The sequence below is a fragment of the Macaca nemestrina genome, chromosome 2 (assembly GCF_043159975.1).
Source record: "Macaca nemestrina isolate mMacNem1 chromosome 2, mMacNem.hap1, whole genome shotgun sequence".
Classification (NCBI taxonomy): Eukaryota; Metazoa; Chordata; class Mammalia; order Primates; family Cercopithecidae; genus Macaca; species Macaca nemestrina.
In genome coordinates, this window is record NC_092126.1 from 186,250,948 (window position 1) to 186,270,783 (window position 19,836).

At 36.5% G+C, this 19,836-nt stretch overlaps 1 protein-coding gene across 9 annotated transcripts in view; it reads right to left on the reverse strand.

Annotated features, from left to right (window-relative positions):
- LOC105477433 (EPH receptor A6) overlaps positions 1-19,836 on the reverse strand; it is a 950,680-nt gene that overhangs the window by 497,976 nt on the left and 432,868 nt on the right. Inside the window, exon 1 of one of the 9 annotated variants that reach the window (XM_011733926.3) lies at positions 3,304-3,515. The exons of the other annotated variants lie outside the window; for them this stretch is intronic. Within the exon in view, the coding sequence (XP_011732228.2) occupies positions 3,304-3,430 (127 nt within the window). The 5' untranslated portion in view covers positions 3,431-3,515. Of the gene's footprint in view, positions 1-3,303; positions 3,516-19,836 lie in introns of those variants that run through there. 9 annotated transcript variants of the gene reach the window in all.

The following is a 19,836-nucleotide window of genomic DNA, read 5'->3' on the forward strand; positions in this document are numbered from 1 at the left end:
TAACTGGTAGAAAGTTACTCATCTTTATCTCGTCATGCATTTTCAGACATAATTCTGTGGAAATGTCTCTATTGCTCAGGAAACAAAGACAAGGATAGGGTATTTATTCTAGTTAAAAGAGTAAAGAAGAAATCTAGCCCCAGCTCCTTCTTGGGGCTAGAATTCCCCCAATTGAACCCTATCCCACTGTGCTTTTATGTTCGGTGATTTTTTACACTTAAGTAACTATCTTCCATTTGTGTCAGAAGAGGAAAATCAAAACAAAACTTCCCAGGCTAAAGTAAGTGAACTTCAAATTTAAAATATAAAATGGAAAGAGATAGTAAATATAAACACAAGATTTTTTTCATTTATGCATTCATTCCTTTAGTCAGTCAACCAGTATTTATTTGAAGGACTTTTACGTGACACATACTGCACCCTCAGGAAAGACGTGGTGAATAATATTTTTGTTTTATTTCCTTCCTTCCTTTCTATTGATCTTAAACTATTATTCTAATAGGGGTGGACTCTGACAAGCATTATGAAAGCAGATATTAAATTGGATTATAGTTTTCTATTTTAGTGGGTGCAAGAATGTATCTCAGACCACAAAGCACCGATGCATCTGTGTTCAGAAAAAGCATTAAGAGATTTCCCACCAAGAGAGACCCATTGAAAAAAATAATAAGAGAAATAAGAGAGAAAACATACTAGGTGTGTTTAAGTGGCTTTTGAAACAGTTCGTTAATGTTTCCACTCAGCAGAATGTTCACAGGTATAGAAACCCATAAACAAGTTGAATAAGCAAGCCGATATAACAAAAAGTGTAGGCAACTAATCTTCACTTAAAAAGCAGATTAAACTCACATTTCAACATTAAAATAACAAACTGGTGTGGTTATAAAACATTGGCTACAGATCTCAATAGTTCCATCTCTGATTCTATTTGGTGACTATGCCCCTTAATTCCTATTATTTCTAATGGAGAGTAGAGCATAAACAGACCTTATACATAAATTAGCTTATCTAAATGCAAATTATCTCATGGAAACTTCTGGTAAAATGCTTATTTACAGGCCCACCTTTAAAAAAAAAAAAGCAAAATGTCAAATTCCTAATTCTCACTTTTTTTGTATTATATTTGTATCACCCTTTTAGCTCATCCTTTACTAGCTTTCCAGGGGTTTATGCAGTTCATCAAGACAAGGTTACAAAAAATGACATATGGATAAGGTTCCATCTTGTCTATCTTGATGGCTCAAATCAGTGAAATATTACTATTCTGTAGTATTTTACCAATCTACCCAGGCTTTTGCCAAGACAATACTTTTGTATTGGATTTACAAAGTTTTCAAGCAACAATCAAACGAAGTGAAAGCTACAAAACTGGGATCAGTCGTCTGGGCTAGTGGTAGTAAATTTTTTGTAAGCCCGAATTTATTTTCTTTTTTCAAACATGAGACCCTTTTTAAATCATGCTCATGTGAAAATAACTTAATTAGAAACATTAGCATTTTACTTGTCACCATTACATTTAATTCAGTTTTGTATTGCTCGTCCTAAAATGGAGATTAGAATACAGTGAACTGGAAAAATGTAATAAATTCTGACCTTTCCCCTGCTAGTTGAGAGAATTTTGTTTAGGTTATATTAAAATTTAATTGAATCACGTTATTTTATGTATGCATGTACCTAAAAATGGACCATACTTCCATTTTCACATTAGTTAAGATTCACAATGCCTCACATTATTTTATGAAGTCTAAAAGCCTTAAATGCTCAGGTCTCTTTAAGATGGTTTAAAAATAAAATTACCAGCTACCCATTTCAAAATGTTTATTTCTAAATGAAGAAAACATGTAGGTCTTTGGAGAATCTTTCCTTTTCTTTTCTTTAGTTTTTAAGTTATGGCCATATTAACCAAAAGCATCCAATTACTTAAGAACATAAGGTGTTATCATCTTGGTCAGGGGGTGGTAAACTACAGCCCATGGGACAAATCCAGCCCACTGCCTGCTTTTGTAAATAAAGTTTTATTGGAACACAAGCAGGTTCACTCATTTATGTAGTCTAGGGCTACCTTTGAAGGCAGCAGTGGGCCATCCAGAGCGGCTGCTGCCATTGCGCCGGCTGCAACAGGGCACTAGAGGTGGTGGCAGGAGTAGGAGCAGCAGTGGCAGCGGTGGGAACCCCATCACAGGCTGCAGGGAACCGCGGCTGGGGCTGCCTGCACACTTCACAAAGTGGATGATAGCACCACCCTCCCAGGTGGAGGACCCGGGCATCACTGTGTTCTGCACCCTCGGGGTCCTGGGAAGGCCCCCCCTGCCCCTGCAGGCTCGGGAGTGTCTGCTCCTGCTGCCCGGCATCTCCTTACTCCTGGTCCCCGCTCCAATCTCAGAGCAGGAGGGCTGGGGCTGAGCCCAGGCGCTGTCACAGTCCTGCCGGATATGTGCCTTCTTGGGGCAGTGCTGACACACCAGCCCCTCGCCACCTCGGACCCCTCTGGATTTGGGGCACCGACGAGTGCCGAGGGAGAAGCCGATGGTGGGGCAGTGAGAGCGGCTCCATGCTGGCCTGCAGGTTCCCCTTGGCGCTAGCAGCCTGGGAGCCATGGAGGACGGCAGGAGGCAGACAAGCTCCTGGGCAAAGGTTGAGGGTCCCCAGTGAGGCTCCACCTTCAAGCCAGGGCGCACTGCCAGTTCCGTGGACCAGAGTGGGAACTTGTGGTACTTTTTCTGGGCCCACTCATGGCTGCCCATGGATGAATTGGTGCCCACTTCCTTCCCTCTGAGGCCCATAAAAGCCCCAGGCTTAGCCAGAGCAGAGCAGACGACAGGGTGACCAGCTTCAGAGAGGAACTAACCTCTCTGCTGTATAGCTTAACAATTGTCAGAATGATCAGCTGGGGAGAGGAGCTACCCTCTGATGAGAACTGAACACTCGTTGGGACATGCCTAGCAGAGAGGAGCTAGGCTCTCTGCTGAGACCTGAACACTCTTCGGGGGATGACCTGCCGAGCAGAGAGGAACAACCCTCCTCTCCATAGCCAGGGTGTCTCGATGAAATGTTCAGCTCCTAGCCCTGCTAGGACAGGGACACCAGGCTACGGGGACACCCTGGCTATGGAGAGGAGCTTCCCACTGTGTGTCTCCTCAGAGCTGTTCTAATGCTCAATAAAGCTACTCGTTGCCTTGCTCATCCTCCATTTTTCTGTGTATCTCATTCTTCCTAGTTACAGCGCAATAATTTGGGGCCCACCAAATGGCCAGGCTAAAAGAGCTGTATCACAAACAGGACTGAAACAAGCCCCTTGCTCACCATATTGTGGACGAAGAGGAGAGAAGAGCTGTGGACCTTCGAGGAGTCTAGACCTGGGAGCTTCCCAATCCAGGGCTGTGACTCCCTCTTTGGGTTCCTGCAGTTTCTGATGTCTCCAAGTTTCCATGCATCACCACATTCCCTGCTGCCAGGTGGAGGAGCTACATGCAGTGCACCTGGTACAGTGTCAGCTTTACAGAGAACTAGTGCCCGTGCCGGCAACCTGGCGCCGCCCGTGCCGGCAACCTGGCGCCGCCCGTGCCGGCAACCTGGCGCCGCCCGCCCCCTGGAAGCAGCCAGCATGTCCCGCTGTGCGCAATGGCCGGACCCCACGCTCACACACACACTCCTTCCCACTGCACGCCTGACTTGCATTCTCCCTTGGAGGCATGGGATCCATGCTGGTAGCATGAGCCAAGGGAAGCCAGCCAGGGTGAGCGGACGGAATGAGCCTAGCGGGCCCGAGCAAAACTTGGGCAAAGGCACCACAGGCCACAGAGGTTTCCGGCCAGGAAAGCGACACCCCAAAGATCCTGTAACACTTTCATAGTACAAGGAAAGAGTTGAGTAGTCTGACAGAAAATGTATAACCTGCACAGCCAAAAATATTTACTATCTTGCTCTTTACAGAAAAAAGTTAGATTTTAGGGCGACGCATGCAGAGATCTGGCATCTTTATCAAATCTTCATTATTCTTATATTAAATTAATATTGAAACTGCTCCGTTTATGTCAATAAATAGTATTGGTACAGAAAACTACAATGATGTCCAAATTCACCCAAATTTGTGAACAGAATTAGAACAAAAACCAGGAGCCACAGACCTTTGGTCTCATGTTTACCTGCCACACAGTATACTCTCCTCTCTAACAACGCACACCTCACCTTATTTTTCTTCTTTTAACTTCACATATTACAATTATAACAAAAGATGGTATAACTTACAAAACAGCTTTGATATAAGCATGCAAAGTTCTGTGATTTAAAAATATTTTTATTCTAAACTTTCATAAGCGTATTAATACATAAATTTAAATTATTAGATTCTTTATTGAAACTATTTCCTAAGTACAACACCTTGCTTATATGATTGTATATTTTATTATATTATTATACGAAAAGTAAGTACTTGCATTGTGTGTTGGTTTGCAAACCTTATTTGCCTACGGGGGTGTGTGTGTGTGTGTGTGTGTGCGTGCGCATCCCTTTAATCGGAAGGCATTTTGTAAAAAAATTCATGAAAATTTAAAGTGCATTCCTTTATTTAATCATATATTCCTTTTTTGAACAAATATATATGAATACCTTCTGGGTGGCAGGCACTGTACTAGGCTCTGAGAATATATCAATGAATTTATTTCTAATAAAAAAGTAAGAATTATTTAAATAAGCTATGACAACATTTTTAAACACTTCTCCTTTAAAATAACTATGCCTTCCCCAGAAGCATATCTATAAACCAGATTATACTGTAGGTATGGTTAATCAATATTGATTCTGCTTAGCAGTTAACATCACCTTTTATAAAAAATGCTAATTATACAGAGTATTTTAATAATTGACTACAGTAAAATGTCCAAAGAGATATTTGACATTTATAGCTAGTTTTACTATAGATTTTTATAAAGTCTAAATTATAGATATTTAGATCATCTAGTTAGAAAGTGGCTAATACATTATTTTCATGAAACCATGACTTTCAAGGAATATTCACTTATTCAACTGTTCATGCATTCACATATTCAACAAATTGGTACTGGGTGCCTAGAATGAGCCAAGTTTTATTGTAGGCACAGGGAATATAGCAAATAAACATGGCAGAAGTCCTTCATACGTGGAGCACACATTAAAATTGATGGGAGACAGAAAATAAACATATAAGTAAGTTGGCATATAATAATATTTTAAAAAAAGGAAGGCACAGAATGAAGTTAGTGGTAGATATGAAAAATTCTAGTTTTTAATAAAATGGCCATGGAACATTTCTTTGTCAAAGTACGATTTTGAGCAAAGACCTCAAAGAAGTAACAAAAAGTCTTGTGGCAGGAATGTGTCTGGAGTATTTGGGCAACTGCAAAGAACACGAGATTGACTGGGCATATATTCCCTTTGTAATTGACAAAATATATGCACGTGTAGAGGTTTACCAGGGAATATATTCATTCTAAATTTGAAGTTTTCCTTGATTAAATATATCTTTTAACTTAACTTTCCCTTTACATTTATAAAATGTGTCCTATTATAAACATACAAATATTGATGCATAGCAAAAATACTTATTTCAAGATCAAGATCAAATATAATGAAAGAACAAAGGCCATTTTTTTTTTCTTTATAAAGACAGAGGGTAATTTAGAGTTTCAATATCCTCCTTCAATTTATAGCCTGTTCCAATTTAGGCAAGACATTGCGGCGAGAGACTAGAAAAGCTCGTGCACTCCAAGGATAGCTAAGAAGCCACCAGTAGTACATATATTTACTGTGATGGCTCATCATATTTTCTAAAGAGTCTGCTAAAAGCTATCTTAATCTTTTCATTATTTATTTTTTGATGAGAGTATGTTTCTGGCTAGCAATAAGTAGAGAAGCAAGAAGAATGGTTTGAGTAACTTATGACTAAATAACAAGGGTTTTATAACTAAGAACTATGGCTCTCCCTAGGTCCAGGTCTCAAAATGTCCTAATGGTTAAGAGTTCACTCTCTGGACCCAGATTTCTTGCTTACAAATTCTAGTTTGTCCATGTGTTAACTATGTAATCTTGACATTTTATTTAGTCTGGCTGTGCCTGTTTCCTCATCTGGAAAATGTCAATAGTAGCAAGTCATTGGGTTGGTATGTTTAATGATTTAATATAAATAAAGTCTTGGAAGAGTATCTGACAATTAAGTGCTTTGGGACTTGATCCCATTGAATGAAGGTTGCACCACATCTTTCTTTAAATTAATTTGAACTCCAAAGGACAGGTTCTTTCTTGAAACATTCCCTCCAACACCACTAAAAATCATTAGGTCAAGTAGGAAGTCACTTAAAGAAAAAGTTGTTGTCCTATAAATGTCTAAAGACAATAGGAGCCAGGAGTATAAACAGAGAAAAACAAATGAGAGACAAGTTAAAAAAATTTGTGATGTATAACATCTCCAGGTTTTTAAGGTCACATTATGTGTAATTATTCATTTTAGCATATCTGCCATAACTTGATGTGTAATTGTCCATTTTAGCACATTAGCCATGGGAAGAGTTGACAGGCATTCTAGTGTCTGGCCAACAGTGGTAGAGATATGGTGTATTTGACTCTCAAACCTCTCACCTCATCTACCATATAGGTACCAAGAATCTAATGAATCTGTCCATTTACTTCCTTGTTTTCTTAGACTAGAAAAGCTGTTCTTAGAGGGAAGTCCTTTTTCATATACCTGGATTCATCCAACTAGTCACATAATAAATGCTGCCCACCCCCAGCCCTGCTTTGTTTTTAACCTGAACTAATCGTTATTTGTACATCTCTATTTTCTAATATTTCCTCTGGGTATCCTGTTTAGGTAAAACACAGCTTTATGATGCCCTTCCCAATCAACTAATTAGACTATTTGTTTCAAGATAGTAATTAACTTCCTGCCTAATTTGTCACACTTAATTTGAAATTAGGCGTGCAAAGCTATTAAACACTGTGATTGTGGTGTTTGCATCTGGCTGAGGCAGTAGCCACTGGCAGCCTTGATTTATCACTCTTCATTTAAATTCCTGTGCCAATGATTTTAGTTCTTAAATGCTGTGAATGGCATTTATGGATTTCAAAATCAAAGTGAAAATAAGCTACAGTTAAGTTCTCAACAGCTGAGATCGATGAAAAACGGTTTTATAACTGAATGCCCTGCAGATAAATCCTAGGGGCTTGACCAAAAAGTGCTTCATGCTCAGAGATGTTGCTGTGGGAAGACAACCAGTATTCTACCCTAATGGCTATTTATAAATCAAGATCAAAACTGTGCATCTTGTAACAGTGCCATGTAAATTTGCTCCCAGATGAAAACTATTTTTGCTAAGTCTTCCTTAAAAGAACAATCCCCAAAAGCAAGCTTATCCTACTGGGAAATCTCACCTTTGATATTCAAAACTCTATCCAACATTGCTCATATTCAAGGAAGCAGAATATAACATTGCTACTAGACCTAGCTTATAATTCTGTGGGCAGATTGTCTCCTAAAGTGAATGAGCATGATTCTATAACTTTCTTATCAAAGTCTGACTGTGGTGTAAATCTTGACTTAGTGAAGGCTTCTTCAGATATGGACATGAAGAATTTGACTTTTCTATAACCCTGACAGAAACAACTTGTGAAAATTTGTTCTTCCTGTCTGACTTTATGATCCCAAGTCTCCACACTCTGTTAGGGCAACCCAAATGCTATTCTTCCTTTAGGGTAAAGCTCCTCCAAGAATTGTTCCAGCTTAGTTACGCTTTTCTTTCCTCCTCTAAAGTAAAGCATTTACAATTTGTATCTTATAATTTAACACGTTACTTAAGATATACTTTCTGGCTGGGCGCGGTGGCTCACACCTGTAATCCCAGCACTTTGGGAGGCTGAGGTGGGCGGATAACCTGAGGTTGGGAGTTCCAGACCAGCCTGACAAATTTGGTGAAACCCTATCTCTACTGAAAATACAAAAATTAGCCGGGTGTGGTGGCATGTGCCTGTAATCCCAGCTACTGAGGAGGCTGAGGTGGAAGAATCGCTTGAATCCAGGAGGCAGAGGTTGCAGTGAGCTGAGATTGTGCCACTGCACTCCAGCCTGGGCAACAGAGGGAGACCCTGTCTCCAAAAAAAAAAAAAAAAGTATACTTTTTTTTTCACTAGCATTTTTGGTCTGCTAACCTTGTCTTCTCAATTAGAGTAAGTAAAGCATTTGAGTTGGAAAACACCACCTCTTCCTTTCTTACTTCTACTGTATGACAGCACAGAGTACTCATGCATTATGGCTTAATAATTGCTTGCTCCTCAGTTTATTAAACAAACATTTGCTGAGCGTCAACTTTATATGTCATACTATTCGAAGCTCCAGGAATAGAGTGAGCAACACAATAAAATACATTGAGAAAAATCCATCTCTCATGGAGCTTACATTATATTGTCAAAAGACAAAATTCTATTTGGAAAGTATTGCATCGTCGAATTAAGTGATGAAATGAAGAATACACCTAAATCATTTTGAAGAAACTTCCTTAGGCACAATCTTGAGAAATACATTTGTGATAAAAAAATGGTAAACAAACAAAAAAATGATAAGGGTGAAAGGGACAGAGTGGATTGTAAAAAAAAAAAAAAGAAATGCAGAGAAGATATTGTTATGCCTCAAGAATTAAAATTATTTCTATTCACATAGTTTTTTTTTCAAATGCCAACTTGAACCAGATATAGCGAGGTTTTAAATGTAGTGTATTTTTTATTTTTCAAAAACTATAAGGATTTTTATTTTCTTCTGAATAAAAGGATACAGACTTTAATATGGGAGGAAACTACTGAGATACTTGTTTACCTTCTAAAAACAACAGCACAACTTTAAGTCACTATAGCAAAATTTCAAGAATACCTCAAAATATTACAATGTCGAGCCTCCAGCAGGACCTGTATGTATGAAAAGTTAAAATAGGATTTTTAAAAGAGGTGTCCTTTTAGTGCAGGTGTGGAAAAGTTCTTGCATATTTATAAACATTCATTTTCTTATTTCTGTTTAGATAAAGTCTTTAGAATGATGTAGAATTTTGATTGCAAATATGAAGAGACTACACAGTTACTATTTGCTTGCTCATCATGTTATCTCATGCAAGATACTTATTCTGTAGATGCAGAATCTGAGGTCCGGAGAGATTAAATAACTTCACTGAATTTACACAGCTGGATAGTAACAGTTTAGGGACCAGAACACAGAGTTGATCAGATTTTGACCAGCTGTTTCCCACCTCTATACATGACTACACTACTGGTCATTTCAACAGGAAAAAAATAATGTAATTATGAGTTATAAATTCACGAGTATGCAGATGGTAAATAGCAGACTAAACTATGTAAACAGGATATAAAATTTGGGGCCTGAGAGATTCATAAAAGCACACAGAAAATAATCTTTCTTGTATATTTTCTGGGCGTTCATGCTTAGGTTTGTACAACTGAACACAATACCTTCTGTAAGTCTGTTCCAGGATGTTGAATCTATAAACAGAATGCTTATTGTTGATGTCCTGAGTGAGCACTTTACCACCAAGGGGCAAAAGTATCAAAACATTGAAATTTTAAAAAGTTCCACTGTGAGTATAATAGACATTCTGTGTGTGTGTCTGTGTGTATATGTATGTATGTATATATACTCACACACAATCACAAATTTATTTAGCAAATATTTAATGCACAGATTTTATGTGACAGGTGCTATGGTAGACCATGGAGATATTAACATTTGTTGACTGTCCAGTAGAAAATATTGACATGCAATTGAAATGCAGAGTACAGTTACACACTGTGATAGGGTAAATATAAGGAGTTATGAAAGGATAAGCAAGATCAGATCATAAAGGACTTTGCAAATAATTTTACAGAAATAGTCAACCATAAACACACCACACAGAGAAAAATATTGGTAACACTTCATAAATTTAATATTCATTTCCTTATGACCATGTATCCATGTATGTACATCAATTGTCACATAACTGGGGTAACAGTGTATATAGGGTTTCTAATCCTGCTACACTTTACACAATATTGTAAACATTATTCTCATTCACTAGACTTGTCATTCCATCTCACAGACATAGTACATTTTATTTATTGTTTACTGTCGGTCATTTAGGATATTTATACCCTTCCCTGTTATAAATGATACATTTTTCTATACACATGCAGTTTTTCTACCCGTATTATCTTTCCTAAAAACTGACAATGCCTAGTAGTAGATTTAGAGAGTATAATAATTTTAAAGTGCTAGATACACAATACCATGTAGTTTTATAGTTACTCCTACAGTGATAGGAAGATTTTGACCAAATCATACGCTAAGGAATCAGAGCATTGCCATTTTCCAAAGAAAAATCAACGAGTCCAATTTGATGAGAAGAACATTGCCTACCATTACTGTTTTAATTTGCATTTCTCTGATTTGCAGCAAGAGTGAAGTTTTTTTGTAATGCATATTAGGCAATTGCCTTTTTTCTGAGAATTGATCACTCTTGTCTTTTGCCAATTTTTACCATGGTCTATTCATGACAAAAATTTTCCCCACCTTACCCTTTATTTTCATTTTGTTTATAATAAATTGTGATGTATGAAATTTCCATTAGAGCCACGTGTTTTTTGCTTTGCAATTTTTTATAACTTCTCTGATCATTATTTATATTCACACCTATATGCACCTCTTCTTAAGATTTTATTTTTACCATATCTGTTTGAACATTTAAAATTTGTTTTAGGGTATTTTCCTAGTTAATGATTTGATTTGGAGTATTCTAAATAATAGCTTTCCCTCAACAAATTTTATTCACTGATGTACTTTCTCATTACTTTGAGATATATTCTTTATCCTATATTAAATCTCTTTGTGTGGTAAGGACTTATTTCAAGACTATCTCTTCAGTTTCTTTAATCAGAAACTTTTTATGCTCTCATAGGAAACACAAATAATTTCTGATATATAAGCTAATTATTCACTAGTTGATTTTGATTAAATATACGTCCCACGTTTTAAGGAGACATGCCTGGATGAGAATCCATGTTAAAAAGTTTCCATATCCAAATGGAGCAGCACTATATTTTATATTTATGTAACAACTACATTATCCTAGCAGCAAATGACATTTCACTATATAAACACAACACCCTGAATTTTTGTCAAGTATTATGGAAACCTGCCACCACATCTCCTAAGAAAACTTTTAAATAGAAAACTAAGTAAAATTTCAATGAAGAAATGCAACCGTGAGAAAAATGATTAGTTACTGAAAAACGAATATTAAAAATAAATAAAGCTTTTTAGTGCAAAATACAGTACAGCAATACCATTCGTTTGCCATATCTGTGTTAAGTTTAGACAGTGTACAATCTGAGTGTTTGGCTAGCTTAAATCCTAAACGTAATTAGTCTTCCTAGTTGTTGAATAAATAGGCAACAATGATTTTGCACTTTTGACCTTAAAAATTATACTTTTCCTGAGAATCAGGTCCCTATTGGCCAAATTTATGTCAAATAAAGGATAACTCTTCCCATACTCTGTCTGTGGCATTTCTTACACCTCGATGAACCATCATCAGGTAAAAAGTCACATGAAGGTAGATATATTAGTTCATTCCTTCCGCTCAAGGCAGAGACCAACTGTGAGACACCAGAGAGGGAACATTAAAAAAAATACGAAAATACAGAATAAAGTTAAAATTAATAGAGAAATAAAGCAATGAAACATTCATTGTGAAAAGTTTAGAGAATGACATGCAGTTCTAGACTGCAGTAGAAGAATGAGGCTCTCTGATTTGACGGGTCATTAAAACTTTAAATCTTCATAAATGAGGAAAGAGACCATATCATAAGGACTTCAGAAACCTAATGCAATTTGATTATTTTTCTGCATTTCATCCATCATTATGTATTCTTCTTTTATTTTGAAAATGGATGACAAAAATTACATTGTATTAAATGTATTTTTAAAATTTTATTTAACAAAGAACTAAACGAGTTTTCATAATTTGGCTACATCTAATATCTACTTTTAGAATAGTGATAAATTATATGGCATGTCATTTACTAGGAATCTACTTTTATAGTTTTATTACTTCAATAATTTAAGGCAATAGTGTCTAATGAGATTTTAACATAAACTGCTACGACTTTATCTTCACTTTATGCTGTTAAAATTTGACATAAGCAAAAAATCTCTTTATTTTTATTTATGCTACATTTAAAGTGCTAATTATTTGAGTCTTTCAAAATGTGTTATATGTTTTTAGCATGTCTGCATTAGGTTTAGCTTAGACATACAAAAGAAGCTATACCACCCTGTAGTATTTTAGCATAGATTTCATTTTATGGATTTTACAAAAATAAATGTTTAAAAAGGCATAGATTTTACGGAATAAAGACATCCCTATTTTGAGGGTTTGAGTTGCAAATGTTAAGGGTTTGAATGATAAAAGAAAAATAAAACTCAAAATTTATTCATCACCACGACCTGCACATTATTTGTGATAGTGGCTTTCTTTTTCCCTTTGCTGAATATTCCCTGGAAGAAACATTACTGCCGCCAGAATGAACACGGTGAAAGCACTCCGATTTTGAAGAAGTCCCCTTAATTTTGTGAATCTCATTCTTTTATTATTATTATTTTTTATTATTTTACTTTAAGTTCTAGGGTACATGTGCACAACGTGCAGGTTTGTTACATATGTATACCTGTGCCATGTTGGTGTGCTGCACCCATCAACTTGTCAGAACCCATCAACTCGTCATTTACATCAGGTATAACTCCCAGTGCCATCCCTCCCCTCTCCCCACTCCCCATAATAGGCCCCAGTGTGTGATGTTCCCCTTCCCCAGTCCAAGTGATCTCATTGTTCAATCCCCACCTATGAGTGAGAACATGCAGTGTTTGGTTTTCTGTTCTTGTGATAGTTTGCTGAGAATGATGGTTTCCAGCTGCATCCATGTCCCTACAAAGGACACAAACTCATCCTTTTTTATGGCTGCATAGTATTCCATGGTGTATATGTGCCACATTTTCTTAATCCAGTCTGTCACTGATGGACATTTGGGTTGATTCCAAGTCTTTGCTTTTGTGAATAGTGCCACAGTAAACATACGTGTGCATGTGTCTTTATAGCAGCATGATTTATATTCCTTTGGGTATATACCCAGTAATGGGATGGCTGGGTCATATGGTATTTCTAGTTCTAGATCCTTGAGGAATCGCCATACTGTTTTCCATAATGGTTGAACTAGTTTACAATCCCACCAACAGTGTAAAAGTGTTCCTATTTCTCCACATCCTCTCCAGCACCTGTTGTTTCCTGACTTTTTAATGATCGCCATTCTAACTGGTGTGAGATGGTATCTCACTGTGGTTTTGATTTGCATTTCTCTGATGGCCAGTGATGATGAGCATTTTTTCATGTGTCTGTTGGCTATATGCATGTCTTCTTTTGAGAAATGTCTGTTCATATCCTTTGCCCACTTTTTGATGGGGTTGTTTTTTTCTTGTAAATTTGTTTGAGTTCTTTGTAGGTTCTGGATATTAGCCCTTTGTCAGATGAGTAGATTGCAAAAATTTTCTCCCATTCTGTAGGTTGCGTGTTCCCTCTGATGGTAGTTTCTTTTGCTGTGCAGAAGCTCTTTAGTTTAATTAGATCCCATTTGTCAATTTTGGCTTTTGTTGCCATTGTTTTTGGTGTTTTAGACATGAAGTCCTTGCCCATGCCTATGTCCTGAATGGTATTACCTAGGTTTTCTTCTAGTGTTTTTATGGTATTAGGTCTAACATTTAAGTCTCTAATCCATCTTGAATTAATTTTCGTATAAGGAGTAAGGAAAGGATCCAGTTTCAGCTTTCTACTTATGGCTAGCCAATTTTCCCAGCACCATTTATTAAATAGGGAATCCTTTCCCCACTTCTTGTTTTTCTCGTGTTTGTCAAAGATCAGATGGCTGTAGATGTGTGGTATTATTTCTGAGGACTCTGTTCTGTTCCATTGGTCTATATCTCTGTTTTGGTACCAGTACCATGCTGTTTTGGTTACTGTAGCCTCGTAGTATAGTTTGAAGTCAGGTAGCGTGATGTCACCAGCTTTGTTCTTTTGACTTAGTATTGTCTTGTCAATGGGGGCTCTTTTTTGGTTCCATATGAACGTTAAAGCAGTTTTTTTCCAATTCTGTGAAGAAAACCACTGCTCAGTGAAATAAAAGAGGACACAAACAAATGGAAGAACATACCATGCTCATGGATAAGAAGAATCAATATCGTAAAAATGGCCATACTGCCCAAGGTAATTTATAGATTCAATGCCATCCCCATCAAGCTACCAATGACTTTCTTCACAGAAGTGAATCTCATTCTTATTTTGGAGATGAGTCTTCTCCTCTGGAAACTAACGTTTTCATAGCACTCAGTTGAGAGAATAACTGAGAGGCTTTCAGGTTATTTTGAAAACACACACACACACACACACACACACACATATACATACACATATCCCAGATGTACATCCCAGATGTATCTCTGGAAAAATTCTTAGTCTGATATATTGTCACTCCTTTGTGGCCCCTTAAAGATTTGTGAACATTCATGAAGGACACTTCTTCATTCTACCAAAAATACAGAATTGTAGAACAGTGAAAGAAGGTGGTTGGCGATGATAAACTTGCAAATTGGAAATAAGTAGTAATGATCTAACTAGAATGTTCTACTGATGGTCTTCCTATCTATGAAGAGTGATGATTCAGGGGATGGTGACCTTCTATCTTCTGAAGTGCAATTTATTTTTTCTGTTTTCCTCTTAAATAAACTAACATTTCTGCTAGTTACAAGAAGATTTTAGGTGAGATATTTCGGGAAGACCATCTTTAAAGAGTCAGTTGAAAGATACAAGGGGATTAAAAATATTTCTTAGAGATCTTTGAAATAGGATAAAAATAATATTTATTTGAGAAGGGCATATGTGCGTCTTGCCTCCTGACTAGTAACTCTACATTCTCTTTAGGTTATTTCAAGCATGTGAAAACCATTACCTTATAATATACATGTAAAACTAACATAAGCTGGCATAAATTTGGTTAATACAATTCAAAAAGTGGAAAATAATTTATTTTAGGAAATAATTTTGCAGATCATTTATAGTTTAAATTTAAATATAATTAAAGCCGGGTGCAGTGGCTCATGCCTGTAATCCCAGCATTTTGGGAGGCTGAGGCATGTGGATCACGAGGCCAGGATATCGAGACCATCATGGCTAACATGGTGAAACCCCGTCTCTACTAAAAATACAAAAAATTATCCTGGCGTGGTGGCACGCACCTATAGTCCCAGCTACTTGGGAGGTTAAGGCAAGAGAATCGCTTGAACCTAGGAGGCAGAGGTTGCAGTGAGCCGAGATCGTGCCATTGCACTCCAGCCTGGGCGACAGGACAAGACTCTGCTTCAAAAACAAACAAAAAAGAAAAACACATAAATATATACATATTTAAGTTGCATTTCAAATAGCATTTGTTTACCTCTTAATACAAGTATCTCACATTTTATAAAACAGCTAAAGAAAAACAGCAGATAAAGATTTTAAATATTCAAAACTGCTCAGTATATTAAACATTTATTCTCATAAAAATAGAATGAGAAACCTATTCCAAATTTCTAGGAATCTGTGTAATCCCTATCTAGAGCTGATCAACATATTTATGTTTATAAAAAATAATAAATTTTTTATTTTTAAATACAGGGCATAACTAATAAATAGACAGGTCAAAATATAATCTGAACAACTCGTAGATAGACAATGGCCAAACATCCACTATTTATATAAAGAAGCCTTGAAACAGGAAGTTAAAATAGGAGGGCATCCATTCATATGAGCATTATAGAGTAAAAACTAATACATATTTAAGATATTTACTGTCAGCCGAAGATTAAATATTTTTTGTAAAAAAACAAATGAAAAAGAACATAAAGCACATTTCTATTTATATATTATAGATATATCTATCATCCTTGGAATAATATTTACTTGCTTTAATAAAAGATTATTTAGGAAATATGTAAGCTGAATTACAATATAAAAGAATGAATACAAATAATTTCAATTTCTATCATAATTATTTCAAGGGAAAAACACTTTTATATTTTAGAACACATCTTGAAAGTGACTAAGTATAACAATATATAGCAGAGCATAAAATTATTGATAACTGAAATCCACCCTTAGATCTATTAGAATGTCAAAATAATTAGAAGAGCATTAGTCAAATCATGGAACTCTTTTTCAATTTTTTTTCTGTTTTTAATCTTTCATTAGTAAAAGCTTTGCTCACTGCCTAACAGAATAAATGTGTGGTCAAACAACTAGGCTTTCTTTCATAAAAATAAGTAAAATGTCAACATTCACTGCCTGTCATATCACTATTTAATCATTTATTACTTCATGCATATTTTAAGGGCTTGTGTACTAAGTAATATTTCAGGTAGTCAGTTCTTGAAAATGTATATTGAATCAGATATTATATATTTAATGTAGTTTTTTTTCACTTAAACTTTCACTTCCAAATCTTAAAGAATAAAAGACTGTTAGCGGCTCCATAACAAGCATCATGTCTCAAACACTCATACATGCATCTTTTATTTCCCACTACATAACAGATAGCTCAATATTTAGTGTGTCAGAATCATTGATTATATTGGTTTGCTGAGTAACGCCGAGAGGTAAATTTGAAAAACAATGACATTACCATTTTATAAAATGTTTTCAAGGCTGGCTTCACGAACGCATGGCTCATACAGATGCACAGCTCTCTTAGGGTTTAATGCTCAGCTAATGCCATTGAAATTCTAAATAATTTTTATCTTTATACTCATATTTTTAAAGTGAATACAAATGGGGCAATGGAGCATGTGCTGGGAGCACGATGCCTAGGCTCTGGGATATAGGTCCAGCCTCCCACTACTTTAGCATATCCACAGGATGTGTTCTCCCTGGCACACTCCCCAACTCTCAGCCATGCAGTCTTCCAATCCCTACCCCTGCCCTGTGATTGCTGTCATAGTCCGCCTAGGTTAGGTGAATATATTGACCTCAGTGTGGGGAGGACCACATTCCTGGGTTGCCAGTTCATTTTCCCCAGTGAGGGATCTGGACATCATGGAAAGGGTCTAGGTTGCATCGGCTAACCCTGGAGCATCATGTGTGTGTGCGCGTGTGTGTGTGTGTATGTGAGTGTGTGTGTAGCTGTTTCTGCTCTGCAGATTTCATGTCTTAATGCAAGCAGGTCTCTCACCTACCAAGGAGGAGATTTGAAGACCACCGGTGGTCTCCCATTGTGGGTTACAAAGGCAGCTGCAGTCCTGAAGCAGGGCCCTGGGAACCTGGGAGTGTCATCATTCTTTCTGCTCAAGTACCCCTGGTACAGAGCGAGCGCTCTCTGGGCAGGCTCTATGTTTTAAGGAACCCTCTCTTTTACTTCCCGACCTTCCTGAGTCTGGCTGATATTTTTCTGTTCCGGACTACTTGAGACACACTTGGGAACAGGAGGTGCATGTGGGGTCAACTGCAGAAAAAAGACTTGTATATTTTGATGTTTTCACATATGTTAAATGTTCTTGTATATGCACTTAAAATGGTCAGTGAGCAATATAAAGATGAATGGTAAATTTTAATGCAAATAATTAGAAATTTTACTTTTTCTTTACTTAGAGGGACATTAAATGGCAAACAAAAAACATTGTGCCAGGTTGAGAGAGATAAATCACTGAAAGAAAGAGCATTGTATTTCAGTACCTTTTATGACTCCCTTTTCCTACTTTTTGAACAAAGGGTCCTGCATTTTTATTTTTCACTGGACATCATAAATTATTTATGTAGATGATTGACTGTTTTAGAAGCTAAACCAAATAGAAAAGTGCAGAGGAATACATGGAAGAAAAAACACTCATCTAATGATGGTCTGTGGAATTTCTGTCTGGTTAAAAGGTCAGCAATTAGTTTTTCAATCTTTGCAATTGAAATATTTTTAAGTATGAAGAAATATCACATTTTAAATGATGATCAGAATAATCTGTCCACTTGGAAAATAATTTTGTTTTATTTTTACACATTAATGCTGTTTTAATCCTTAAGGATATTTACTTCAAAGAGGCTTTTAGAAAATATCACAAATGGCCAGGTGCTGTGGCTCATGCCTGTAATCTCAGTACTTTGGGAGGCCGAGGCAGGTGGAACATGAGGTTGGGAGTTCAAGATCAGCCTGACCAACATGGTGAAACTCTGTCTCTACTAAATAAAAAAAAAAAAAAAAAAAATAGCTGGGGGCGGTGGCAGGCACCTGCAATCCCAGCTACTTGGGAGGCTGAGGCAGAGAATTGCCTGAAGCCAGGAGGCAGAGGTTGCAGAGAGCCGAGATCATGCCACTGCACTCCAGCCTGGGGTATGACAAAGCGAGACTCGGTCAAAAAAAAAAAAAAATCACAAATAAATTCCAATGTTAAATACTAAAAACATAATAAATCAGTTATCCAAATCACCTCATTTATTTTGTAGGCAAAGTTCAGTTAATGAAATCAAATTGGCATCCATTTTCAAACGAAGAACTATATTGAAAATGTGCCAGTTTGCTAGACATTTGCCTAACCATAAAGTAGAACCTTATATCATATGATAGCTATAGATTATGTAGAACATGATTATGCACACACTTAATTCCAATTTAGTTAAACATCTGTTAATCTGGTTTAATTTTACAGGATTTAAAACATTTTACTAAAGAATCTCTATGAATGTTCTTCAATTTGTACAGATAAATGCCATTAAAACTGTTAATATAGTAGTAGAGGCACCAATACAGCAATAAGGTCTTGTTATTTTATGCTAAAGAAAATACTTAGTCACCTTTTCCGCAAAATGTGCAAATGAGAATTCCTCAGAGAAAACAGCTGACGACTCTAAAAGCCAACTGCTCGAAATCAAGTTTAGGATCAAACACATTTCTTTAGCAATGTATGATCATGGAGAAAAGTTGCTATTAAAGGATGGTTTAGTGTTGATTAAAATTCTTTGTTGAATATGTTGTAGATACACAATCAGAGAATGTAGTGAACATGAAATTTAGTATATGCTAAAGAATAAACATGCCATAATACTTTCTTGTTACTTTCCAGACATATTCCTGCTTGAATTTAAGGCTTTGCCCTTTTTATATCCATTGCCTGTGGTAGTCTTCTTTTATATAGTTACAAGAGTTTCTCTTCAATTCATGATCTGCTCAAGTGTCAAGTTAGAGAGGTGTTTTTGGTTTCCTTGCATAAAGCTAACCATTATTTTCAAATCACTTACTCTGTTTAGTTCTTCCTCGTGGGACCTATCACTTCTTAACACTAAAGTATAGTGTCTGTAAAAGCAAGAACACTGTTAATTATTTTTCTCTTTATTGCTATATTCCTAGAACACAGAACAGTTCCTGGCAGACACTAAACAGTCAATAAATATGTTTTAATGAATTAAGCAAATGAAAAATTAACTCACACCATCTTCAATCTCTATTAATGCAGTCAGTAGAGATTTATTGTTATAGGCAATGTAAATTGAGGATGTTCTTAGTGAATAATACATCATCCATGCCCTCAGGAAGCTTATATATTGGTTGGAAAGGCAAATTATTTAAAAAATGTATGATTATTGTCCAGTGAGACAGTGACACTGTAGTGTTTTACACAACTATCTGAGAACAGTTGTTCAATTTCTACAGCTGCTGATTGGAGCAGAGTTGCTAACTAACTCAAAAAACTAATTTCTAAAGTCTGAG